The 27906-nt window shown below is 43.0% G+C and overlaps 1 protein-coding gene across 2 annotated transcripts in view; it reads left to right on the top strand.

The window, feature by feature from the left end:
* LOC123759717 (peroxisomal N(1)-acetyl-spermine/spermidine oxidase) overlaps positions 1-27060 on the top strand; it is a 60747-nt gene extending 33687 nt beyond the window's left edge. For both annotated transcript variants that reach the window (XM_045744972.2, XM_069317658.1), the window contains exon 5: positions 4721-27060. In XM_045744972.2, coding sequence (XP_045600928.1) covers positions 4721-4906 — 186 coding nt within the window. In that variant the 3' untranslated portion in view covers positions 4907-27060. The remainder of the gene's footprint in view (positions 1-4720) is intronic.
* The last annotated feature ends 846 nt before the right edge of the window (positions 27061-27906 follow it).

The following is a 27906-nucleotide window of genomic DNA, read 5'->3' as shown; positions in this document are numbered from 1 at the left end:
CCTCGGCGGCTCGCTCATCGGCAACCTTGCTGAAGCTTTTTGCGCTGATCTTGCGGGATGCAGTGGCTCTGTTTTATGCCTCCCGGCTCATATGTCGGCAGATGGTGCTTGCCGCCTCTGTGGAATCCGCTTGGGCCTTGGCTCTTAGGATGTCTTTCCCCTTTTTGCCCTCTCTTGTTTAAGGCTTCAGCCGTTACGCAGTTTATTCAGGCTGCTTCGGCTTCTTGCCGTCCTATGTCGGACATGCTGGTTCTCCGGGGGTCCCGTGGTGGGCCTTCCCGGAAAGGTCGTGCCAAGGCTCAGGGTTCTTCTCTAGGCCACTGGTGTCAGGTTCGGGTTCAGCTCCTCCTTCGGACCCGCTTTCGTCTGGTCGGCGCGGTGTTCGCTCTGTGCAAGGTTCTGGGTCTCGTAAGGGGCGCCAGCCCTTTTGTGGTTCGCCCCATTGACGGGGCAATGGGGGGAAGGTTTGCGCTGTTCGCTCACGCCTGGTCCCACGATTTGTGGGCGTTTCAGGTCGTTTCGCACGGTCTCCGGTGGCGTTGGGTGGCCCCTTCCCCTGCGGGGGGTTTGGGGATGGCAGGGCAGGCTTCTTTCCCTGCGCTCTGTCAGGTCATCTTGGCGTGGGTTCGCTTGGGCGTGGTCGAAACAACAACGTCCCTCAGATGGGTTTCCCATCTGTTTCCCGTCCCGAAACGGGACTGCATGGACCTGTGGTTCATTCTGGACTTGTCCTGTCTGAACCCCTGGGTTCATTGCCCCTCCTTTCGGATGACCACGCTGTCCCAGGTTCGGCTTCTGTTGGAGATGGGCGCTTGGATGGTGTCCCTGGACCTCCGGGACGCTTATTGGCATGTCTCGATTCAGCCAGGGTTCAGGGACCTGCTCAGTTTTGTTGTGGGGCTTTGTGCTTACCGCTTTCATTGTCTTTCATTCAGCTTAAACCTGGCACCTCGCGTTTTCACGCGCCTCACGTGGGTCGTGTTGACCCGTCTGCGTCTGTTAGGTGTTCGGGTGTTGGCCTACCTCGACGACTGGCTGGTTTGGGCTCCCAGCCAGTCGGCTTGCTTGCTAGCCAGGGATTTGGTTCTTTCCCAGCTCACCGGGTTCGGGTTCTTGGTGAACTGGAGGAAGTCCCATCTGATTTCCTCCAACGTTCGGACCTGGCTGGGCATTGTGTGGGACTCTCGGACTGCTTCCTTGTCTCTTCGTCCGGAGTCTCTTCTGCAGCTGCGGTCCTGCTTGTGCCTGTTTCTGGGGGGCTCCCGGGTCACCCGGCGGTTGCTCGAGGGTCTGTGCGGGAGCTTGAACTTCGCGATACTGGTCTACCTGCTGGGTCGGGTTTGGCTTCGTCGGCTGTTGTGGTTCCTACGGGGACATCCCTTCCGCCTCACTCGCGATCGCTGGGTTCGGACCCCGGGGGCTTTGCGTCGGTTGCTGCGTTACCGGCTTCCTCTTCGGGTTTTTCGGGGCTCAGTGCCTTGGCGCCTACCTGAGCCCTTGCTCGATGTGTTCACGGACGAGTCGTCTCTCGGCTGGGGCTTTCTGGCCAGTGCTCACCAGGCTGGCCAGGGTCGGTGGGGTCCGTCCTAACGTCTAGCCCACAGCACTGTGCCGGAGTTTGCGGCGGTGTGGTTTGCTCTTCAGAGGATTCGAGTTGCCCGCGGGTCGACGATCCGGCTCCATTTGGACTGCTTCCCGGTGGTTCATTGTCTGAACCAGGGGAGGTGTCGAGTCGCTTTGGGTGACTCGTCTGCTGAGTTCTTGGGGGTTGGCTCTTCTGGCAGTTCACGTACGGGGTCTATCCAGCGTCTTGGCCGATGGCCTGTCTTGTTTCGTTCCCCTCTCCACGGAATGGACGGTCGACGCCGACTCCTTCCGTTGACTTTGCCGGACGTTCGGATGCCCCCGAGGTGGACCTCTTCGAGTCGGCGTGGTCGCAGCGCCTTCCCCTGTATGTGTCGCCTTTTCCCGACTGTGAGGCCGTCAGGGTTGACTCTTTTCAGCAGGACTGGAGTTGTCCTCTTGGCCCCCTTGATGGCCGGCCCAGCTGTGGTTTCAGGCGCTGCTTGCTCGGTGTCCGAACCCGGAGGTTTTTCTGTGGCTCCGCCTCTTCCAGCAGATCAGACTGGTACGTCATGTTGCTAGTTCGATCTTCTCCTTGAGTCTTCGTATATGGTATTTTTTACTCGAGTTTATCATCATCTCTATGGTGATCAGGTGGCTTCCTTATTAGTGTCCCACCTGCGGGCTTTGTCTCGGCGGCAGTATGAAGTTTCCTGGCGGTCCTTCCGGTTCTTCTTACGTCTTCGTCGTTGTACTTCGCTTTCTGTTAGGGTGGTGTTGTCCTTTCTCTCTTGGTTGTTCCAGGACCGTCGTCTTATGCCCAACACTGTCGCCGCGTATCGTGCGGTGCTGATGGAGTCGCTTCAGCTTGCTTTCGGTATTGATGTCACGTCTGCACCGTTTCGCAAGCTGTCTTGGGCATTGTTTCACCTCTGGCCTGCTCATGCGCCGCCTGAGCTGTCCTGGTCATTGGACAGAGTGCTCTCTTTTCTTTCTTCTCCTCATTTTGTCGTGGCCCCTTCGGTTCCGGAATGTTTTTCGAAGGCTCTTTTTCCTGTTGGCATTGGCCTCTGGTAGTCTGGTGGGTGAGCTTCACGCTCTCCTGCTGTGCAGAGGTTTCTGCTTCTTTGGTCGGGGTGATGCTTTGTTCGTCTGCAGCCTTCTCCTCCTTTTCTGGCGAAGAATGAGACTACTGCGTTCTGGAGGGTCCTTTAGGTTGTTGATGCTTGGTTGGTTCGGCCGGGGGTGCATCATGTTTTGTGTCCGGTTGTGGCTTTCCGCTGTTATTTGCTCACCACGGCTTCTATGTCCGTGGATGCGCTTTGGGTTGATCCGGTTTCCCTTCTTCCCTGCTCGAGGGTGCGGGTCTCCCAGGTCGTCCGCAAGGTTATTAAGGTTAGCCAGCCTGCGGTCTATCCCCGTGCCCATGACATTTGCAAGTTTGTGGCTCTTGCCGCCATCTTTGGCAATATGTCCTGGGCTGACATTCGGGAGCGGGGATTTTGGCGGTCGAACAGGGTCCTGGCTGCTCATTACCTTGTAAACATTCCTGGGCCCGGTCAGGCCTGTGTCACTTTGGGTCAGCGGATACAGCCAGTTGTCTCGACTTCGGGTTGAGGAGTGAGCAGCAACCGCCTCCCGGGTAAATCCCTGTTCTTTTCCTCTGTGGGTAGTTAGCTCAGGGGAGCCGTAGGGGCTCCCCCCAAAAAACCAACGTTGAATGTTATGAAACACCATTTTCTGGGTGAGTCCTGGAGGCTCCCCGGCATCCCTCCCTCCCTCCGGTCGGCGTTTTTTCGAATGTTTTGACATCCAGCCTCAGAACTGGGGTGTGGATCGCTGGCGCAGTAGGTCTGGGGCTGCTCCTTCCCCCTCCCGGGGAGGGGGGGGGGACTGCGCAGACAGCGGCACGACGACGGATGACGTCATACTAGTTTGCTTGTTTTTGTTTGGGGAGTTCTATCCACTCGTTCGGCTTTTGGTTGCAATTTTCACCAGAATAGGGGTTTGTTTTGGGACTCCTACCTTTCTGGGTGCCTAACCTGGTTGATGGCAGACATAGAATGCTTCCAATTACACGGGGGTTTCTATAGGCCATTGCTCCCCTTGCCTCTCTAGAGGGGGGCCAGGTTCTAGCTCGTGGACCCCGGTAGGCCCATAAGAACTCCATACACATGACTGATGCCAAAGTCTGACATTAGCATATCAGCCTAGTAAGCTCCAGGAGCCTCTGGGACTCACCCAGAAAATGGCGTTTCATTACATTCAATGCTGGTTTTTTGACATTTAGCCTAAGAACTGACGGTTGGATCGCCGGCGTGAGAATCTGGGGCTTCCCCCTTCCCCCTCCCGAGGAAGGGGGGCTTCGCAGACAGCGGCATGGCAACGTGATGACATCATGCTCATTTGCTACTTGTCGTTTGGGGAGTTCTGTTCACTCGTTCGGCTTTTGGAAGCAATATTTTCACCAGAATAGGGGTTTGTTTTGGGGTGCCTACCTTTCTGGTGCCAGTCCTGGTCGATGGTAGACATAGAATGCTCCCAGCCACATGGGTACCTGGGAGTTAGTCAGCTGTCACGGGCTGCTTCCTTGGGGTGGAGGCCTGGTCGAGGGCCGGGCCTCGGGGACACTAAAGCCCCGAAATCATCTCAAGATGGGGGTTTCTATAGGCCATTGCTCCTCGTGCCTCATCTGAGGGGGCCAGGTTCTGGTTCATGGTCCCCGGTAGGCCAAACTCGATGCACTTTGACTGATGTCAAAAAAGCTAATAATATCCTATCAGCTTGGATAGCTCTGGGGATCCTCCAGGACTCGCACATAAAATGGCGTTTCATTACATTCAATGCTGGTTTTTTCCTACTAGTTAACCATTATTGAGAGTATGACTGATATAGTTGTGACTTGTTCCTTTAATAATAATTTAGAATAAGGATAAATGGGCATGTTTCATTATCTTATGTTTCTGTAAATATAGATGAGAAAATACAAGTGTAGTATGAAGATTGGCATGTATTAGGAGTTTAGACTCGAGTAAGGCTGTTCTGCAACATAAATGTTCAGAATTTTAGTCTGTCAAATAAACCTCTTTATACTATTTACTCTATCTTTACAATGATTGTTATTATATATCATTCAGTTATTATTGTTCATTCACAGCCAGCAGTTTTATTTGCGGGTGAACACTGCCATCCAAGCTTTTACTCAACGGTCCATGGAGCATACCTTTCTGGCCGTGATGCCGCTCAGGTACTGTGTGTGCCTGATACTCCTCCTGAAGTGGTCCTGGATGTTGAAGGCACAGCTGATTTATCCTCATGGCTAGAGGGCATTTCTCTTACTTAATTTTATTATATATCATGTGATTTTAATATGTATAGGTTTATGTAAAGTTAATCTTGTAAGAATTGCAAATACTGTACATTACTGGTTGTAGAGGAATATATTATTTGAGTAGTATTGTAAACCAAACTACCAAAAGACATGGTGTGTTTTTAATGTGTATTTTTTATGAATGCAGACTTCAGACACTATTATAAATTGAAGAACTTCTGACCATGAAACAAAATAATTATCAATTTCCTTCAAATTAGCAATATGATGCTAAATGTGCTGTCATACAAATACTGCAGCAGAGCTCAAGGAATCATTTTAAAAATATAGCGATTCTGTGAAATGTTATCTAAGTTTTGAGTAATGCTGTTAATAAGTGTTATTATATAACCTTTTTTAAACATTTGTGAAAGCACACAAACCTGACTTTAGTTAAGCTTTCCATGGGGCTATGGAACTTGTAATTGCTATATAGTATATTGATTTCTGAGTGTCATGCTGTAAGTAACTTCTAGTGCAGGTTTTACCATACTGTAGTGAATATATACAGTGAACCCTTATATAATAAGGTAGTTATGTTCCTGGATAAAAGGGCTCATTTTATAAAACTGCTCTACTGTATATATATATATATTGAACAACAAATGGGAAAGTTTGGATTATATTCCCAAACATGGTAAGATTGTACATTTGAGAAAGTGTTTTTATTAATTAATTTAAACATTGTGAATTGTTGGCATATTGAAGATGATATAGGTGATGGCTGTGGAATGTTGTTGCTGTTGTGAGGGAATGCTGACAGTAGCTATGGCTGCACTAAATTCCATGGACCAGTCTTACCATGCAGGTGCCATCTGCTATTCTTCTGCACATTATGCCAATCGGCTCCAAAATGATCTGTCTGATATGAGTCCTGTGCTCTTGCTGGCTCTGATCTCTTCATTGGCAGTGACCAAAACTCAATTATTAGATTATTTATTCTAAGATTAATAATTATTATTAATTATTAAGCTTAAATTATTCACACCTAGTCTCCAGGACTTTATGTTCAGTTTCTTTTGGTTTCATTGTCTGCAGACATGTTTGAACCACCTCCAGGAGTTCACTTGGATGCTCTTGCTGTTTGCTGGCCTCTTCCTTTTCATCCTCTCTTTTATTGAGTAGGCTGTTGATTCGGATGATGGGGAATTTTAAGGAGCACCCAGCATGGAAATTTCTCCTGAAGGAGCCTCTTGCCAGGCTCTTGCGGGCATAGAAAAAAAAAGACTTCACTAGTGAACTTCTTTGTTAGAAAAAATTTCCAGAACACACAGGTAATGACCTAGACATTCTAGTGTCCATGCTGTAAGAGAAGCACCGAACCCACCCAACCCATCCTAACCATTCACAGTAAAGAGAAGAACACAGTAGAGCACCATACACTTGACCAATGGATTGGAAGAATGCTCTTTACAACAAATTTTGCCTAGCACTAATGCTTTGTATCACTTGGTTCTTACCAAACCTCTCCTGTTTGGTTTCTTGTTGGATCTGGCTTAACACTCTTCGCTCATGCTTGCAATGACTTTCTTTCCTGTTCATTTGGTCAACTTGCCATTGCAACCAACTTGGTGCCCAGATCAACTGCTCTTTTCTTCTTTTTATGTCTGTAGATTTTCTACATTAGTGAATATCATGTTAAAGGCAGTGTTGTTCGTGGGTTTATTCATTAGGACCATGTGGGTGATCTGATTGCTGTGCATCAAGGGCAAGGATTTTTGTGGAGAAAATCAGTAGGAGTCGTGAGGAGGATTATAACCAGTTGCATGTACAACTCTTCTCTGAGTTTGGAGCCCTAGAGGATTCATTGGAATCCCAGGTTGGAAGTCTTATGACCATATTGTGGTGTAGTTGTCTGAGGTGTTTATTTGGGAGTACCCAGCACATAGGTTCGAATCCTCATGGCTCCTACAGATTTTCTCATTGATATATCATATTAATGTGATTTTTTAATGCAAGGTGTGGCACGGCATTTTCCCCTCCTAGCTGTACCACTATCACTGAGGGGTACTTCTGTCACATAGAGTGAGGGTCACACACATGACCTTGTACCCTGTGAGGAGTGGAGTAAGGCCAGTGGTCCCCTAGGTCACAGTCTCTTCCCACCCGTCAGTGCACAGAGCTCAGTATCTTCGACCTAGCCCCCCACAAAAAATAACTCTCAAGGTTGCCAACCTGGCTAGCTCACACTGCCGCTACCAGATAAACTTCATTGTTGTGGTACTTGCTTGGTCCCAGCTCTAGCTTAGATGGTAGAAATCATACTCCATCATAAGCCCAGGTAATGAGTTTACAAAGTGAAGATGGGGTCTTAATACCAAACGCAATAAAAATGACATTTGTTTACTGAAATAGTTTTTACATTGCTGGTGGCCAACAAAATTCTGATGATAGGTACATTATGGCAACACTCCGAAATTTGTAGCAATAAATGGCAACTGCCTAAGATCCTCTCCACTGCAAATTGGAGCACCACATGTTATGTCTTCACTTTTAATACACTGATGATCAACTAAATCACAACATTGGATACTAGTAAGTGAACTTTAGCACAAACACATTCTTAACGAACTTATTGTTACATTGTTTTCTATAATAATAACTGGTTGCCTTGACCATCTGTATCAGATAAACTACAGTATACAGAAAATATCACCACTTGAGTATACATAGGAGTATATGTATGTGAGTATACTCCCTCATGAAAAATTAATAAAGTAAACTCATATAATTAGTAGAGCAACACAATGAATAGCCTAGCACAAGGGGTATGGGTTGGGGAATTGATCTACCTTAGATGGACTGTAGATGCAATGCTCCCATTTCAGTTGACTGTTGTAAGTGGCAGAATAGTCACCAGGGCATCTTCTTGATCCTGATTGATCATCTCCAATCGTCCTTATTGAATCACAGTGGTAGGATCAACAGAAGGTTCCAGATGCTCTTTGCTCCAAATGCACTGGTCTATCTTGGCTTCCCCCATTGCAGAGTGCTGTTCCTGAAGACTACACTCAACCAGGTTCCCTCCCCATTCCTTGACCAGGACCACTGTTTGTCTCAATTCACTCCAAACCCCAGCAGGGATTCAGAGGTCACTCAGTTGGCCTTTCCAACCTGCCCTCTCCTGGTAGACAGGTAGACTAATGCACCTTGAAGTCCAACTTCCTGTAGTTTGGGCACTCCTGAATTCTTCTCGGGCAGTTACTCGACATCCCCATTGCCTTCGACTTTGATTTCTACCAGCTAGCATGCACCTCCACAGGCAAGACTGCTTTTTGCTGGAGAGACAAATGGTGTGTCCAACCCTGGCATTCACTAGGAGTGAAGAGATACTGTTTCTTCCACTCACGATGCGGGTGGTGACCTCATGTCATGCGACTGTGTATTGGACGTGCTTCCAGCGGCCAGCCAATCACAATTACTGTTTTCCTGGAGACCTAGTGTCCTCGTTTCCAGTTTGCTGTTGGTGGGAAATGGTTCGTTCTGAGCTTGGGTGTGTCAGCCATCATGCCTCCCAGGTTGGGCTTCTTACCCGCCTTCACCCAGCTTGCAAAAAACACACAAAATTCGGGGTTCATTCTTTACCTTAAATGTAACTAAATAAAACTATGGGGCTTCTATACTCTGTACAGGGGGATTATGACTCTTATAGGTAGGAGAGAAGTGTATCTTGCTGGTACACATAACAAATGGTCTTTGTTGTTTGACCCTAGGGAATAAAGCTTGATAGATTGTGGTTCCAGCCCTTGTCCTCTGGTCATGTACAAACTAACTTTGGCTTTCATGCCTCTTCTTCGAACATTGCTGTGGGGTACAGGTCATGGTGACCTGATATTACCTTTGGTCTTTGCTATTTTTACACATTTTGTGATGGAGAACACTTTGACAACTGGTTTACTTCTGCTTTGTACAGTTTGAAGATTCTCTTAAGGGCTCTTTGATCCCATAGGCCATCATTCTTGCCACCAACATTTTCCTGTTGAGTTTGAGACTATTCTTGCCCATAGGTGTGTTTTTTACTGAATGTATGTGGTGCCTAATTATAACTTGCAACTTATATGGCAGTGGCCAAGCTTTAGCTTCACATGCTGGTATGCTAGAGCTGAAGGGCTCTGCTCTCAGTTAGTAAGGTGGTTTTGCTGGATCTCTTCCCTCTAAGGAAGCATATAACCTGTCTTGCTGTAGGTTCTTAGATGCCAAATGGTTTGAGTCTAGTTTAAACTTTGCTCATGGACTCTAATAACAGTTTGTGTCTCACCTGCTCGGTGTCTGCTTCCCTTCCCTCTCCTTATTCTGAGATTCGCAAGAGACTTCAGTCTTGTCTCTCATAGACATTTGCTGGACTGGAGTTTCATTCCTACTATTTCCAAGGAGTGTGTGAGTGTGTTTGGGGGATCCGAGCTTTAGCTGGAGTTTTCTCTACCTCCCTGAGTTTGTAAGTGGGTTTTTTACCTCAGGAAAAGTGAGGGGCATCCAATGAATGGTCTTCATATGTTCTGGTCTGGGTTTTGTACCTTATCCAAGGTCAACCATGGATTTTGGATCTACTTTTTAAGTGTCCATTCTGGTTAATGTTACAGCACTTCTGACATGTAGTGGTATTTGAACTCAACTAGGGTCTTCATCAATCTTTAAGTGTAATTACCTAAATGTAGTTACAGGATGAGACCTACGCTCATGGTGTCCTGTCTTCCCAGCACTCTGTCATATAACGCTTTGACATTACTGATGGTTTTGGCCTCCACCACCTTCTCACCTAACTTGTTCTGGGTCTCGGGAATTCTTCCCTATCAATTTTATTGATTCCTGTTACTATTTTGAACGTAGTGATCATATCGCCTCTTTTTCTTCTATCTTCTAGTTTTTGCATATTTAATGCCTCTAGCCTCTCCTCGTAGCTCTTGTCCTTCAGTTCTGGGAGCCACTTAGTGGCATGTCTTTGCACCTTTTCCAGTTTGTTGATGTGCTTCTTAAGATATGGCACCATACAACTGCTGCATATTCTAGCTTTGGTCTAACAAAAGTCGTGAACAATTTCTTTAGTATTTCTCCATCCATGTATTTAAAAGCAATTCTGAAGTTAGAAAGTGTAGCATAGGCTCCTCGCACAATGTTCTTAATGTGGTTCTCAGGTGACAGTTTTCTATCTAGAACCACCCCCTAGATCCCTTTCTTTGTCAGAATTCTTTAAAGATTTCTCACATAATTTATATGTTGTGTGGGGTCTATGTTCTCCAATTCCACATTCCATAACATGGCATTTATTCACATTAAATTCTGTTTGCCAAGTGTTGCTCCATATACAGTACTTATTTTGTCCAGGTCTTCTTGAAGAGCATGACAATCATCTAGGTTTCTTATCTTCCCTATTATCTTAGCATCATCAGCAAACATGTTCATATAATTCTGTATTCCCACTGGTAGATCGTTTATGTAGACAATGAACATTACCGGTGCAAGAACTGAGCCCTGTGGTACTCCACTCGTGACATTCCTCCAATCCAATACCTTGCCTCTGATTACGGCCCTCATTTTTCTGTCGGTTAGGAAATTTTTCATCCATGTTAGAAGCTTACCTGTCACCCCTCCAATATGTTCCAGTTTTCAGAACAACCTCTTATGGGGAACTCTGTCGAAAGTGCCTTTCTCTTCTAATTACTTTACAGAGCCACAAGTTTTTCTTGGGGCTCATGTCACCCTGTTGTTGCTACACTGCAGGCTTTCTTTTCGAATGAATTAAAAAATTTTGCTTTCTGGTTCTCTCCTGTGGTTCCCTGCCTACACCACTAATATATAGCTTAGGCTGGGCTTTCATCTTGCTGACCCTCATTTCTTCTGGTAGGATTGAATACTCAGTGTTTGGTACCTATTAATCCCTCGTCTTCCTCCTCAGCACTTTCTATTTTCATCACTCTACAGTTGAAGTGAGCTTAACCATGTACATGGTTACATAGACTTTTGCCGACACTTACCTTAGGGAGCAACTGAATGGGAGAGCTAAAAAATCAAGCTTTTGAGTGTATACAAAAAGCACTTTTCTAAGCAGTTACACTCAGTTGACCCCATTCCCACCCTTTCTTTCTCAGTCTTCCTTGCATTTTGTGGTGCTGTTTTCTTGACTGGCAGTTCACATGGAATGTTGATACTGTACATTGTGTTGGGGGTTTTGTTGTGGTGTCAGTGCTGTCACCTGATGGCTGGTGGTTATAAGTACTGTACTGACCTATTGAGCCATTTGTTAATTAGTAATACATTTCTTGGGGATATTTGACACTAAGTGGCTCTTGGAAAGGCCTATAAGAGTTATGGTAATGTACTTTCTGACTACATTCTGATTCTCAACTGCATATTGAACAGAGAATGTATCTTTGGCACCAGAGGTCAGTAGAATCGTGCTTTAGAAAGAACAGAGTTTACGGCACAGAAAAATGCTTTTTATAAATACTCAGTGTTTACATTTTCTTCTAAATAGTTATCCTGTAGCCATTAAAGTTTTATGACCAATCACATGCTTGGCTGGTTCATTGCTAGTGCTATACAAATACTGTACTCTAATACATTATCAATATTAAAAAAGATAAAAAGGAAGTATAAAGTTTTACGAGTCCTTGTACATGTGTATTACATTACATATTATGTATAGCATCACTTGTACATTTTAGACAATGATTTACAGTACCTGTGGCATATTGTGTCAAACTTTTGACTAATATTAGTGAGGTACTGTATCTTTATTTTTCATATTAAGTCAATGACTAGCATTAGTTGTTAAGTCTGCTGTCAGTGGTATGGTGAATGTGTCATTCCTTTCTAAGATAGTTGTTTTTTCCGGTTATAGTTGCACAAATTCAGCAGGGAAGAGTGGTTAGTCTTTCAGAAAGGCTAATACAGTACAATAGTGTCTATTTAACTCAAACATCTACTGGTATGTGCTTAACTAATTTATAAACCAGTTTAAAAATAGTAATTTGTTAAGCACTCTTTATCTTGCTCAGATTGCACTAATTTGCTGCCATTTTCTCTGGTGGTCATGCCTACATAATGCAGTAATAATTCATTGGATAATGATGGCTAGAAAAGATTGATAATGATATTTGATGTAAACTAGCAGACAGGGTTTAACCATGTTTTAAATGCCTCTACACATGCCAGTTCATTCGTAAGAGTTTTGATTGTTTTGATATTCTAAATTGTATACAAGCTTACCATTTATTGTGCATAATAAAATGCGTTTGTAGAGGAAAACAGTGCCATATATTGGTGACTTTTGCCACACCATACTATGTCATTCTCTTGCTTTGGTGAAACAGTAAATACTGAAATAATATTATCACTTGTTTATATATTTATATAACTCTTTTCACAAATCCTGTAAAGCCAAAAAAGACATTAATTATATATATATATATAGAGAGAGAGAGAGACGGAGACAGAGAGAGAGAGAGAGACGGAGAGAGAGACGGAGAGAGAGAGAGAGACGGAGAGAGAGAGAGACAGAGACAGAGACAGAGAGACGGAGAGAGATGGAGAGAGAGAGAGAGACAGAGAGAGAGAGAGACGGAGAGAGAAAGAGACGGAGAGAGAGAGAGACGGAGAGAGAGAGAGAGAGAGAGAGACAGACAGACAGACAGACAGACAGATATTGCATAGTTGGGCTAGGAATCTGGTACTGTATAAGGGTACAGGTATCTATAAACTCTGAATAATCCTTTTGTTACACTTTGCTTGGCCAGAAGCAAAGTCCAGGTTTAAAGAACTCCACCATTCTTTGTTTCTGAATCATATGGAAGTGGATATGATTTTGGTAAATTCCTATTTGAAATTGAATATGTTTTCAAAGACCATTATTTGTATATCTCAAGTTATGAAAGTTAAATGTCAACTTTTGAGTATCCCATCAAATGAATGTTATTCATCATAAATTTGCTCAAACTGTATTCATCATAGCTCTGTACCCAAACTCCATGGGAAGCCATCCTGAAGCATGGCTTAACTTCAAGAGGGAGCATGACATCAAAGACAGAGATAGGCAAAACACTTACAACGATGGAGTACAGTAAATATTCACCAGGGAACATGTGCAAACTGTTTCTCATGTTCCCAAGTCATACACAAATTTGTATGTACCATTGTTGTTCATTCAGTTGTCTGTGAAGTTAATGGTGTACTTCTACTGACATATTTTGGCAAATATGAAGAAAACCATATTTGGAAAACCCAACAGTTGCATGCAATATGAAGCCATGCATTCATTCCTAGTATTAAACTTGGCTGGTTCCTGCAGCCATCAGTATCGTGCTACTTGCTACTCTCACTTGTCAGTCATATTAAGAAGACTAGTCTTTTTTTATAGTCTAATTACAGTTTACAGGTGTAAATGTAACTTTTATTGTACTGCTTTCTTTTCCTTGTAAGCAAAATAAAATTATAATTTATTATAAAAATTACTTTCTAAATATTTATATACATACAAGGAAAAGCTATGCACTACATAAATGTAAATTAATATTTAAGAATTTATAAAAGACAGCTTACATAGTAAGAATGCCTAAAGGTATATTTAATACTTTAAGAGAGGACAATATTTGGGTCTTAATATTTCTTCAGAGACAGTACTGTATTTTTCCACCTTGTTGAAAGTCGGGTGTTGTTGGCATTTTTATTATATTCTTTCCCTGTGACATCTGCAATATACTTCATTAACTGGCAGTTCATTCCGGTGAAGTAATTTCAAATGTGACATTATCAAAAATTATAATTATACACATCAGCCTATAGTAGATTTTGTGCAGAACTGTATTTGTGTTTTCTTGTATTTCATTGTAAGCTTCTCTGTAATTAATTATGTAAAACCAGTGGGAATATATCATAGTAAATTGAAATGTAATAATATTGCACAATATATTTATATTAGTGTTGGGAATCCTTTTCCTTGGTTTCCACTTGTCTTCATGTGCAGGTCACAGACATTGTGAGAGTTGTGACCACAAGTTTGAGGCTCAAAGTCTTGTCTACACTGTATATTATTCTTGTATTTATCCACTCAGCTGAGTGGTGTTTGCAGGAGTTGTCTTCTGCCATTTGTAGTATTCCAGGTGTAAAGATATTTATGGTTAGGATTAAGATTGTAATAAATGTGCAAGTCAAAGAATATGAGAATAAGAAGGAAGATATTGGTTTGGTGAAATAAAGAACCAAATGGACAGTTGCATAGTATCATCTGGCTTCTTACATGATAATACTGTATATTGGAAATGTTTCTGCAAGGAAGTTTGAAAACAGGTTAATGTGAAGTTTGAAATGGGGACAAAAAGGCTGAAAAAAACTTGGAATTCAAATGGGTAAAATAATAAGTATAAGTGTCGAGAGATATTACGGTTATGAGATGTTATAATTGCACAAGTTAAGAGAATAGGTTGCTACACTTCTTTGGAAAATAAGGCTTTCTGGGGTTAGCCCCTTGTGGCTCCCTGAAGCTATCTATGCAGACATGATACTATCTGCTAGCTTACATCAGTCGGTGGAGTTCTGTAGGCCTACAGGAGACCAGTGCCAGTGCTGCCTCCCCCCCCTCCCTAACAGAGACAAGGAGCAGTGACACTTATTTATGCCATCTCGCCGGGAAAGGCAACCAAATAGTCAGCAAATCAAACCAAACCCCTGCTGGCATCAAAACAACCAACAATTTGAACTCGCCTAGAGAACTCTTTCAATTCTGTAAACAAATTATCAAAATCTCTCAGAACCCTTGTGAGCTCAACCTTCTCCCTGTGTTTTGGGGTATGGTGTAGGTACCTCACGATCAGCCAGAAACTCAGTCCCAGTTCTAATGCTGATGTGGTGGGTACCAGGTCGCGCCTCTGCTGAGGTGGCTCCAGTGTTATGTTTATTCAGCTAAGTTGGGGTGTTTGCCTTTAATGGCATTTTCTGTACTTTGTGATGTAGCATGAACGAAGTTCAAAGAGTGCTTGGAGCTGTATATGCTCCGGGTTACTATTCCTGTATGCTCCCTAGCATACATTGCCAGGGTTACCTTCCTTGAAGTGTTTAAGAGTCACTCCCTTTGAGGCTTTCCTCGCTTGTAGTGGCCCTCGCTTAGGGTAAGTTAGATCTTGGGAACTTCCTGTCTTAACTCGGATCAGGAGCAAATTTTGGCTGGTGGGGTACACTGGTAGTTTGCATACTTCTCTCAGCATGCTGAGGTCAGCCTTCACAGCCGCATGAGCTAGGCTGTGTTGGTTTATTTATATCAAAGTGATTCCAGTGCCTGGGTGTCCTGCTTGGTATACCCTTCAGGCCCTGGAAATCCCCTGTGGGGTCAGTAGTCCTCATAGATGTCCCCTTGAACCTGTTGGCACTTCATGCGAGTTTAAGGGCTGCTAGTCGTCCATGCCATGTGGTGATGTTCGTTCCTTCTGCCTCTGCCTTTTGGGTCGGTGACACCTTTGACCCCGAGTCATGTGGGGTTTGTTCTCCCCAATTGGTTTTCCTTTTTGATCCCTCCCAATGAGGTTAGGGCTTATCAGGCAGTGATCACTTTTGTGTATTAGGTGGCTTGCAGCAGCCTAGGTTGTGTAACCGGATGGAAACCTCAGAGCATTTATGGTTCCTGGTTCCCTCCAAGGAGGGTCTTCATTTGCAGGAGGAAGGGGTTTTCATATCCTCCCCCACCAAGCTGCCCTACTTGGTGTTTAGGGACCCAGAATTGGATGTGTAGTAAATTTTATCTTTGTTCCGTCTGCTTTTTTTGTTGTTGTTGAGATATATACAAGAGTTGTTACATTCTTGTACAGACTATCCCTGCCACGAAGAATCGCTGTTACAACCAAGTACCCCTTTTACTGTTGAGTTAAACAGAGGCTGCAGTTAAGGATTTGCACCCAGTAAATCCTCCCCGGCCAGGATACGAACCCATGACAAAGCGCTCGCGGAACGCCAGGCGAGTGTCTTACCACTACACCACGGAGACTGATAGAGACTCTTCCTCTTCCTTCCCCTTCAGGCATGGCTTGCCCTTCCCGTTCCCCACTGCTTGCAGCCCCGAGGCATCTGAGGGTTTCGGGGTCGGACAGGGTTTAGCTTGAGATGTGGCTTCCCCAGCTCTTGCGGGTTATCCCTTCCAAATTGGTCATGGAGGCAGTTAAGCTTGCTGATCCCACCGAGGCATCTGGTTCTTCCTATTATCCAGCCCCTTCTTCCTTTGAAGTCTCTCCCTTGGACTCCGCCTTACTATCCTGGGCAGTGGGTGAGGATTCAGGCTTTGCCACGAGACCCTCTCCTACAGCTTCCAGGGCTTGGGGGGCATCAGATATGGGTCTTTGGGTCCTGTTTGACTATGGTTCCTAGTTCCCTCCAAGGAGGGTCTTCTTTTGCAGGAGGGAGGGGTTTACATATCCTTCCTCCCTGTATGAGTATGATTTAGGTGTGGCTCTCCCCAGGTATTATTTCTGTATGCCCTTGGGCTCTTTGGGATAGTCCTTCTGAAGGTTTCCTTCCTCTCAGGACCCTCCAGCAGCAGCTTGTGAGGCTTTTTTTCATGTACCTACTTTGAAACAGGATGAGGCCTTGTTGATGGATCCTTCCTCTTTCAAGTTTGGGTCTTCTTCTCCTTACTGAATGCATTATGAAGTTCTGGAGCCTTCCTGGCTGGCAGCCAATCCCTTGTTTTCACTTGGGGTTTGGCGTAGTTTTTGTCGTACCCACACACTGGAGTGGCATGAGGTCTCGACCATGTTACAGGTGTTTCTGGGGGCCAGTCTTTTGTGCCACTCAGTGACTTCCTATTTGGTCCATGTCCCACTTTCATGGAATATAGATCTCGTGCAGTGCCACACCCAGGTTTCCTTGCATTTGCTGGGCCTCCTTCAGCTGCATAATGATTGGTTCCTGGATGATGTCGGAATGCCCGGTGGGGGGCCACATGTGTGTTGTTGGCCTCCACTGTTGTGGCATCAGCTGCGTTCCCCAAGCTGTACATGTCATGCTATGGAGGGGGTGGCCATATTCTTCGCCACCTGACTCGCATGTCGACAGGCTGTGTATGCCCAGTCTTTTAATTTGGCATGGGCCTTTGCTATCTTGCCCACCTCTCCCTTTTCCCACTTCTCTTTCCTGAGGAATTTGTGTTCCTGTCTTCGGCAGTTACGGTTTGTCGTTCCATTATGGACCGCCTTTGTGTTTGGGGTTTTGGTTCTAGGTCTTTGAGGTGATCACATTGGGCTGGGGCACTGTTGCCTTCTATTGGCCATGGTAGGTCACTGGTGGAGTCCGTTGTTGGGTTGCAAGTGTTTCTTTTGGCAGGCCATTCTCTGTTTGGCTAGCACCATGCTTGCTCCTTTCAGAAGTTTCTCTTGTGGTTTGACTCCTGTCATGGTTCTCCTCTTTGATGAAACTGGGGGGGTGGTAGCTCTCCCAGCTTGCCAACTCCTGGTCCCATGATTTTTGGGCATTTCAAGGCATTTTCCTTGGCCTGCGGAGGAGTGGGTCGGTCGCTTCCTCTTCTGGGGTTTCAAGTCTTTCCGGGCAGGTTTCCTTTCCACACCTGTTTTGGGTCATATCGGAGTGGGTGGCTTTCATCGTGATCAAAACGACTTCGTCGATTCAATTGGTTTCCTGCCTCTATCCAGTGCTGAAATGGGACTCACTGGAATTCCAGTTCATCTTCAACCTTTAACGGCTCAACTGATTCATTCCTTGCTCCTCCTTCCATATGATTATCCTATCCCAGGTCTGTCTCATGCTCGAGATAGGTGCTTGGATGATTTTCCTGGCCCTCTGGGGTGAATATTGGCACATCCCTATAAATCCGAGGTTCAGGTATTGACTTGGTTTTGTGTTGGGGTTACAAGCCTAGGTCCTTCCATTCAGACTGAATCTGACTCAATGCCTATTCACATGCTTGAGTCATTATAGCTTATCTCTAGTTGTTGGTGGGTTTGGGTTTTTGGGCTACCTCGATGACTGACTGGTTTGGGTTCCCAGTCAGTCAGCATGTTTGCTAACCAGGGTTCTGGTTCTTACCCAGCTCACTGAGCTTGGGTTCCTGGTGAGCTGATGGAAGTCCCAGTTGGCTCCATCCCAAGTTTGGACTTAGCTGGGACTTGTTTTGATCTCTCGGGTTTCATTGCTTTCCCTGACTCCAGCGGCCTTGACCAGGCTGCAGCATCACAATTTATTGGTGTTTAGTTGGCCCCCGGGTGACCTGACAGTTGGTCGAGAGATTGTATGGGAGCCTGAACTTTGCCTCAACTGTTTTTCCTTTGTGCAAGGTGTGACTTCAGTAGTGTTCTGCTATAACAGGGGGCAGTCCGTTTCACTAATGCTGCAAGCGTTGGGTGCGGGCTCCGTTGACCCTTCACCGGCTGCTGTGTTGCCGGCTTCCTGTTCAGGCTTTTGGGTTTTGGTCCCCTGGTGGTCTTCCTCTGCCCTCGCCTGACATTTTCATGGATGCCTTGGCTCTGGGTTGGAGCTTTGTGACCAGCACTTACCAAGCTGGCAGGGTCGCTGGCCACCTCTCCTTTGTTGGGCTCACAGTACAATTCAGGAGTTCACAGCCGTGTGGCATGTGCTGTAGAGGATTTGTATTCCTCCAGGCTCTGTGCTCTGACTCCATTCAGACTGTTCCCACACGGTTCACTGTCTCAACCTTCTGGTTTTGCTTTGGTCCCTTTCTCCAAAGAGAAAGGGACCGAAGTAGGTAGGTACTCAAACCTTTGAGTAGGTTTGGCTCTCCAAGCAGTTCATGTCCAGGGAGCGTCTGATGTCTTCGTAGAAGATCTGTTCCGGTTCCGTCCCATTTCTATGGAGTGGACCATCGAAGCCCTCTACTTCCTGTGGCTTTGCGAGATGTTTGGGCACCTGGAATGGTCTTCTTCACATCAGTGTGGAATTAGCACCTTCCCTCTTATGCAGCTCCACTCCATGATTTTGAGGCCCTTGCTGTGGATACCTTTCAGCTGGACTAGTTGAGGTGGGGGTTTTTGTATTCAATAGTCTTGCATTAAATCACTATTCCTGAACTTCAGTCTGCCCACTCTCTTTCCATACCTTAAGAGTGTATATTAACTCTCGATGTGTGGTCATTGTTGTTGGTCTCCTAGGTCACTACAGTTATTGTCATTTGATGATTATTGTTACTGTTTTTGCATTTTGTGTACAAATGATGTTAATATGGTTATAATAGCTATGTATGAATGAAATGGACTTGGACCCATGAACAAATTCTACTCTCATTTTATACCTGTAATTGATTACTGTGTGAATGAGGTTATTGTCAAATTATGATTTGATCTTTCCAGTCAATGTTTAAATCATGCATGGATGACATTCCCAGACAGAATGTCATCCAAGGCAGCCAAGAAGGGAGTTGCAAGATACATACTTTGAGCTGCGCCAGGAACAGATTCACGTGCAAGTGGTCTGTGTTTTAGACTCATAACCAAGGAATCCCAGGTTCAGTCTCCAGGAGGGTCAAAGACTGTTGGGCATGTTTTCTTTCACCTGATGCCGCTGTTCACCTAGCAGTAAATAGGTGCCCAGGAGTTAGGGAACTGCTGTGGATTCCTTTCTCTTTGGAGTTGGGTCTTCTGCAGTTCCCTCTTATGTTTGTGAACAAAGACATTGTTTTTCATCTTGCCTCATTCCTGCCTATATATCCACCACCTCTGAATTGTAATATCCATCCCTCTGAATATATATTATTAAATATGAAAGTACTTAAGCCATCTACACCAGAGAGTAGCAGAAGGTTCGTCCTTTGCAATATGGTATCTTCAGGCCACCAAGTTAGAAAAGTTAAATATCCCAAAAAGGAATCCACAGAGAAATAGCAGTTCGGTTATATAGACTACGTCTAGGTTACAGATGCAACTGGGAGATTGGTGAACCACGACAGAGGGAATGCATCTTCTGCCAAACAATCACAGAAAATCCACTACTTCACTATCTCCTGGAATGTGAAGCAATTAACAATCTTAGAAGAGCTTTAAAGAGTCCCTGAATAAATAAATAAATGTTTATTCAGGTAAGGTACATACATACAAGAGATTTTACAAAAATTGATAGATTTATAGATAGAGCTAGTACATACAATGCCTAAAGCCACTATTACGCAAAGCGTTTCGGGCAGTAAATCTTGCAGTAACCACCCCAGAAGCCATTAACACTGCCACTCTTCTGGTCAAAAAAGGTGTCCAGTAGCTGGACACCCTCGTAAATACTGTCAAGCAGTATCCTTCCCTGCAATAGCAGCCTGACGATTAAATGCAATCTCAGCAAACAGTATACATTTACTAAGCAAAAAATCTACCACATAGGGGCTAGTTATGCCTGTGTCACCTCTTGGACGGCTTAATCTTCATCAATCAATCAGTAGAATTGACAGTCTAACTCCAATAGTGGTTCAGTGACAAATGCCCAGGATATACTATGGATCTTCACCATTGACATTCACTAGCATACAATGAGACACTCAACGAGTCTACTTCCAACTGTCTCACAAGATACAACCTTGCTACAGAGCAGACGGTAATTCTGGCCTTTTTTGAGTTACTTGCTCTCACTGCACATTTGAGCTCTCTGATCCTGCTTCTGTTCAAGTTCTATGCACTCGCCCTCTTTTGAGCTCTCTACCACCGGCCTTGCTCAAGCTCTCTGCTCTGGCTATAGGCCTCACACAAGCATCCTCATATCAACTATCATGACACATCATTACATTTCCAAAATCTGACTGTTGTGATCAAGACTATTAAATAAGCATAAAGAACCACAATACTCTTTGAATGTTGTCTCCCAAAATCCTGTATGTTACAAGGGGCTACCAAAGGGCCTACATGAAGAGGCATTTCATTACTGTACATTCAATACTAGATTTCTGGGAGGGATCTCTTAGTGCCGCCCTGCAGCTATCCCACTGTGAAGAACAGTGCAAAAATGGAATTTACCAGAGGGAAAGGGAAGCAGTATCCAGCCCCCCCCCTTCCGAAGAATATGGTTCTAAGGGGGAGTTAACATGCATCTTTAGTAGAAGGATATTGGGTAAAATGGAAGATTCTGCAAGGCTTTGATATCTGATATCCCTGTCCCAGATTCGATATCCCTATCAGTCCCTGGGTTTCTATTCGAACACATCATTGAAGGTGTTGGAGGCCTAAACCGTCAGTAGTTTCAAAGCGTTATATGACAAAGAGTGCTGGGAAGACGGGAGACCACGAGCGTAGCTTTCATCCTGTAGTTACACACAGATAATTACTGGTGCCCTACTTATACTCTATTTTCTCTTGATGGGATCCATAGTTGGTGTTGGGACAGGAGGGTGAGTTTAATATCTTGTTGCATGTCTGATTTTTCTACCTCCCCTCTCTTACTCTCTATCTTGTATGACAGGTAACCAAGCCTACAAGTTCTGGCTAGGACCATCATGGGTTCATACTTGGTTGGGCCTGGTCTGGGCCACTGGGAAAGTGTCCTTTCATTGCATCTGCCCGCTTTGCCAAGACTGGCATCTATCTCACTCCAATTTGGTGGGGGAAGAATTGTTTTTGTCATTAGATTTTTGAGCAGTTGTGTGATGAACTGCCTTGGCCTTTGGGATTTTTTTTGGCTGTGTACACACAAGATTTCTTCAGGAGTGCCTCATTTTGCCTTTGCTGGGGCTGTCAGATGTGCTCTCCTGTTGCCCTGTTGTTCTTCTGTTGCTGTTGACCAATTCATCTTTTCAGAACTCATTTTGTTGCATCTCTCCATTCTTGCATTTGCCCTCTTCCCAGTCTCATTGGCTTTGCCTTGCCAAATCTATTTTGGGGAACAATTCGCATCCGACAGCCAAACTTCTTGGATTCTTGAAATGTCCATGGGTTTTGGTTTGTTCAACACGTATTTCCTTCTTTAGGCTCATTGGATTGGTTCCCTTCCACCTGTTCTTTGGTGGTTCTTTGTTTCACTGTTATAGGTCAATTTGCTCTTTTCTGGTATGAGGTTGAACTCCACTTGTAGCTCAGCCTCCAGTTTCTCAGGGTTTAACTCTCCACAAGGTTCCCTTACATGGTGTATTGACTGTCCCTTATGTGTCAAACTGTCTCCTTTGTGTTCTGCCCCCTTTGGTGGAGTGAACGGTCCTCAGCTCATCTTTCTGTGGGTTTGGCTAGCTGTTTGGTCATCTACAGGTGACCTTCACTTCAATGTGAGACTGTTGGCTACCTGTTCTCAGTTCACAATGCATCCATGGGGGCCTTTTTGTTTTTGCCTGGGCTGGAGTCTGTTTATTTTCTGAATCCCTTCCTTTCATTTCAGATTTTTTTTCTTTATTATTTCCAGGGAGTGTGGTAGAGATTTTCTTCTGGTTCATTAGTGCTCTTGGCTATGATTTCTGAGCCTTGGATTTAGTATCTTGAGTCCAATGTCTGTTTCTGGAGATTTTCCAGATGATGTTCCTCAGTGGTTGAAGGTATTCCACGGATCTTCAAGTTTGTGCCTTTGGCTTTGTCTCTTCCTTTTCTTTGGTGAGTGGGTGGTAGTTCTTGTGCAATCATGTCTTTGCTCTCTTTTCAATGAGTGTGAGATGGTGAGCATGCTTTTCATCATTTCCTGTTTCAGTTCCAGTTATCCTGTCCTTTTCATTTTGGCTTTTGTGGTCTGTAAGTTGATGTATATCTTGTCACCTCTTTGGTTTGATTTTTTGGCTATTAATGTCAACATTTTGTCTTCATTGTTTTGGTAATTATATCAGCTTCCTTTTCCTTTTTCCTGCTAGAAATGAGTGTGTTTCCAGAGGGGCATCGAGGAGCGGTTGCTCTAGTTGAGGGTTTCTCATGTTCTCTGTCCAGTCATGGCAATGTGCCTAACCTGAGTGCTGCCCACATTGCTTAGGTGGCTGCCTCATTCATTCATTTGGTGTCCTTGTTCCCTTGTTCTGGGGCCCAGTTGTCTCCTGTGGTTTGTAGGTTGTTGAACCTGCTGTTCAACACAGGCCCTTAACTTCCAAGTATTTGTAATGCTGTTCACCTTTTTTAATATGTCCTAGGGCTTGCTCAAGTTTATGGGTTCTTTCAGTTTGGGGCTTTTGGTGGCAGGGTTCCTGGTTCGCATATCTTGAGGCACTGGGCATGCATTAACATTAAGTTGGCTGAAACCCAATCAGGGTTTTCTATGAAAGCCTCAGGACCCCCTAGAGGATTCACGTGAATGCCAGGATGCATTGCTTTTACCACATAGTGGTTTAGGGCATGGGCTTGGGAGCACCAAGTGTGAGGGTTTAAATCATCCTCATCCTCAAAATACTGATTTTCTCATTGATACATCACATTAATGTGATTTCATTGTTCAATAAGTCAGCTGACCTAGCGTTTTTTTCCTCCAGGGTTCCTCGCTCTCCCTTGCATTGTATGCCCTTCCGTTCGATTTTTGTGAAGTGTTAGCTTGGGAAGTCACTGTTGGAAGCTCTCCTATGAATTCTGTAGTGATGTAATGAAACACCATTTTCTGGAGGATCCCTCGGTGGCTTCCCATATTTGTACTGCTCTCCTTGCCATGGTACAGTATTCAAGGGTCCTTGCTTGGGCAGTGTGTGAATGACTGGGGTGGCTGGCCAGGACCCTCGGATCATTAGGTTGCCATCTGGTGGTGGTGAGTGATGCCAACTAGTGGGTCGACCCAGACAATGAATACATGTATGTGCATAGTTCATATGAGGGTTGCAAGTGTTGTTCATACAGTTGCTTGTTTTGGGGTGCTCAACCTTTTTGATAGTCTTTCCTTTTGGCCTGGGATGATCTGATATTCCCAGATTCTGTTGCCTCTTTTAAAGGCGCCAGATTCTTGTCCTGGTAAGCACATGTGACTCAAAGAGCCTTGGGAATGCTTTAGGCTCCAAGCTAACCAGGTGGGTAGCACAGGGCGTCACCAATGGGACCCACCAGAAATTCTACCGAACACACCTTTTTGTATTTATTGGTTTTCTAAATCTTTTAATTGTATGCTGTTTCTAGTCAGAAATATTTAATTACTGCATGATTAAACAAGCTCAGTATAGATTTCACTTGAGCTTATTAAATATTGACTTGCATGGATATATTACAGTATATAAATCTTTATGTACACATATTTTGTTTAAAAAATTTTGTGATGCATACCTAGTCTATTTAGGGTTTAAATTTGTGCTTGAAACTGTAATATAGTATTGTATAAATATATATATGTAATTTAAATTCTATATTGTAGTTCTTTCATACAGTTCTTGTTTTTCTGCACATAAAATGTGAGATTTTCAAAATACTGTACTGTACTTTTATTACAGAATACTTTATTTTAGTCAAGTATAACTATAGGAATTCAAGTAAATGTTTCAGGGTCGTCTTGTTCCTAAAGTAGGAAGTAAATAAATACAAAATTCTTGTGTTTTAACACAAATTGTGGAGCACTATTGAAATGATGAAACATTTTGTCAGGGAAGAGTCAGCTGGATAGAGATAGTGACACCTATGCACTGCTGTACACTTTTATAATTTACACAGATTTTGTGTGTAATAGTTACCAACTATATATGATGGTGTAGTCTTTAATGACTTCATATTGTACGTTAGGTACATTGTCATGTAATGCTAGGAATTTGGGGACTGGAGTTAGAGATGATGATGATGATTTAAAAAGATTTTTCATGTATGGCTTAAAAGCAACCTTTCATATATTTTTACAGGCTAAAAACCATGTCTTGTGGTCTAATCTAGTAATTAACATTTAATAAATCCACATAAAATGCAAATGAAAGAGTAACTAATCATATGAATATACAAAATATGAAATTATTTATAAGGATACACATTTCTTTATAGGGACTGGTGAGCTCTGGTCAATTTTGCTCTATGTAAATACCCTGTATTGTAATCTCATTTCACAATAGGATTATACACCAAATCTTAAAGATTTTTCTTTGCATAATTGAATTATTAATGTTTAATAATGTTGTATGAATGTATATTTCAACAGAAATATAACCATTAAGTCATAAATATGAAATAATGTGGTTGGATGCCATGTGACTACCACAGTTTATCAGAGATAATCAATTACATAAAATTGCTAAAACCAAAATATTGATGTTTTTAAATTTTTGTAAATAATATTTGATGTTAATTTATACAAATCAGCAGCAATTTGAAATGCTCTTAATAATCTTTGAGTTCCCATGGATTGCTTTGGCTTAAATTCTATAAAAACTATATATAATAGCTCAGATTATTCATGCAGCTTTAGTAGATATTAATCATTACTTATGACAAATAGTCACAATCATTTAGGATATTAAAATCCCCTGTACCACAAGATAATCTGGGCTTGGCCTGCATTGCACCGGCTTCATTTTTGGTGGATGACTTGCCGGTGTAAGTCATCCGCCATCTACTTTACTGTTATTTCAATTTGCTGTAGTATAAATTTGTAGCTTATGCTTTCTCTTAGTTTTTCTGCTCAACTGAAGAGCTTGTAGAAATATTGCTACTTTCATTAAAGAAATCTTCAAACAATTACAATTAATGCAATTGTAATTGTAATTGAGAATAAATTAATGCAATTGCTGAGGGCTGGGCCTGTTATCCCTCTTGTGAACTTATCGGAGTCGCTCAAATTAACTAGTCCAGTTACCAGGCAAATTCAGATACTAGCTATCCATATACAACAGGTTCTACTGTACAACATTGATGACAATATTATTTGAATTGCAAGTAAATTTGATTATATTTTGTGCAGTTTTGTTTAAATAACTACTTGCAGTACTTGCTGTCTCTTAATTATATACTGTAATACCAAATTACACATTTGTCATGATGTATTTATTTCCTTGTAAATAAAGCTTGTAATTTTGCATCACAACCTCAAGTGTTGTGAATATTTTGAGATAACATTTACATTCATGACAAATACAGTATTTGTCATAAATTTATGACAATTCACATTTGTATTGTATTCTCACATTTGTCATCAATGTGAATGTATTATTCACATTTATGACAAATACAGTCTTTCAAATACAGTATTTCTTGTTAATTCTTCATTATGTATGAGAGTCACTCTATATCATGCATTAAGATAACTATAGAAAACACCAACATATGTTTTGTGTTTTTAACATTTTAATTACTGTATCTTAATGAGTTAGTAACTAGAAAATTCTACATAATTTTTGCATAAGCAAGATTTAACTGACTTACACGTAGCAGCTGTCAGTGCAGTACAGGGACAATATATACATTTGTTTACATTTGACTTTCAAAGGTTGAAAAATTATTTATATTTTGCCAATTGTACTCACTTAGTTGTACTCACCTTGTTCTGCTTGCGGGGGTTGAGCTTTGGCTCTTTGGTCCTGCCTCTCAACCGTCAATCAACTGGTGTACAGATTCTTGAGCCTACTGGGCACCACCTACAGAAATCTCAAGTAATAGATTGACTTCCAGCCATGTAATGTAAAATGTTTACGCAAGATAATATAAGAGAAATTTGAGTTGTACTTTATAATTCATTACAATTTCTATATATAATTTAGTATGCAATTTTTACAGACTATAAAAGAAGATTTACTATGTACAGATATAGCAAATGTACATTTTACATGATGTACATTACATTATAGCTAATGTAATGTACATTTTTGTACTTGGTGCTGTTGTATGCATACAACTATAATCAATGTATAATTTAATACCATCTCATAATTACATACAGTAGTTATGTTTATTCGTCATAAATTTAAAGTGTATTGAATCATCTTTTGGCCAATTAGTAGTTAAAAAGTAGTCAAATTTAAAGAAAACTCAGACAAAATGTGTGAAATATGTTCCTTAAGATATTTTGCTATATGCAATACTTGTTTTCTTCATAAATCAAACAGTTTAATGTAAAGCAACATAATTGTTATGATACTCATTCAAGTACATGTTGTCAGTCTTCAAAACTAAGCACAAGTCATATAAGTGTTGGATAGTGGTTTACAGGTAGTGGAGTCAGCAAGCCAAGGTTATCCCCTTGTGTATCAGCAATTGTGTGATATGTACCATTACAAAGACCTTGGAGTATTTCCCATGTTTAGTAATATAAGCAATATGTTTTTTTAATCACAAATAAATGTGGGTTATATATAGCAGAGTTTCAATCGTTCTTTGGTGTTCATTTAAATGTTTACTGTGTTGTATTAGGAGTGATTTTCTAAATAATAACTTCTAAATTTGAAAAGTCTGAAACTGCTCTCAACCATCCTTAGAATGTTATGAAGCAAATATAGACATTGTAGGATATATAATATACAAAACACAGCATATTTACCTTGAATGATGGACTTGTCCTACTTGTCAGTGCTGGATGGTTTTGAGGAGTGAAGAGATCTAGTTGTTGGAGGAGGCACAGGAAGATGATGATGCGTCGGCAGCCAAGGGGGTGGTGATGCACCATTGGTGGAGGGTGGCTTGTCATTTTCAGTGTCACTGGTTGTGTTTGATGTAGATCATCATCAGTGTCACTAGCTGCTGTAGAACTCGAAGGTTTTGGGTCAGACTTTTTCTTGAAGATTGTTGAGGCAACAGATAGCGACATTTTGAAAGGTGGTTGTTGGGCTGGAGACTTTGTAACAAGTTTACGCGAATGTATTTGGGTGATATGACTCAAAGAGTATAGTGGTTTCTTATACAGTATTTATTTAGTATAGTCTTGGCTGCAGCAGTCGGTTTGTTGGCAATGTAATGAAGTATAATAGTAGCTGACACGAAGCCTGGAGCCAGGGAGCTCAGATGCGAGCCGAGTGTGTAGAGTGTGGCGCTCTGAATGCGGGCAGGGTTGAAGAGCTTGAATATGGGACAAGAGCATGGAAGCTTGATGAGGCCAGAATCTGGTTGTCTGCTGTGTAGCGAGGCTGTAGCATCTTGTGAGGGTAAGAGCTGGGCTCGTTGAGTGTAACATTGTTGCCGGTTAATGTAGTTGGGTGTTGAAAA

Source organism: Procambarus clarkii, chromosome 8, assembly GCF_040958095.1.
Source record: "Procambarus clarkii isolate CNS0578487 chromosome 8, FALCON_Pclarkii_2.0, whole genome shotgun sequence".
Classification (NCBI taxonomy): domain Eukaryota; kingdom Metazoa; phylum Arthropoda; class Malacostraca; order Decapoda; family Cambaridae; genus Procambarus; species Procambarus clarkii.
Note: the sequence above shows the minus strand (reverse complement) of the source record. Positions and strands in the feature narration are given on the sequence as shown.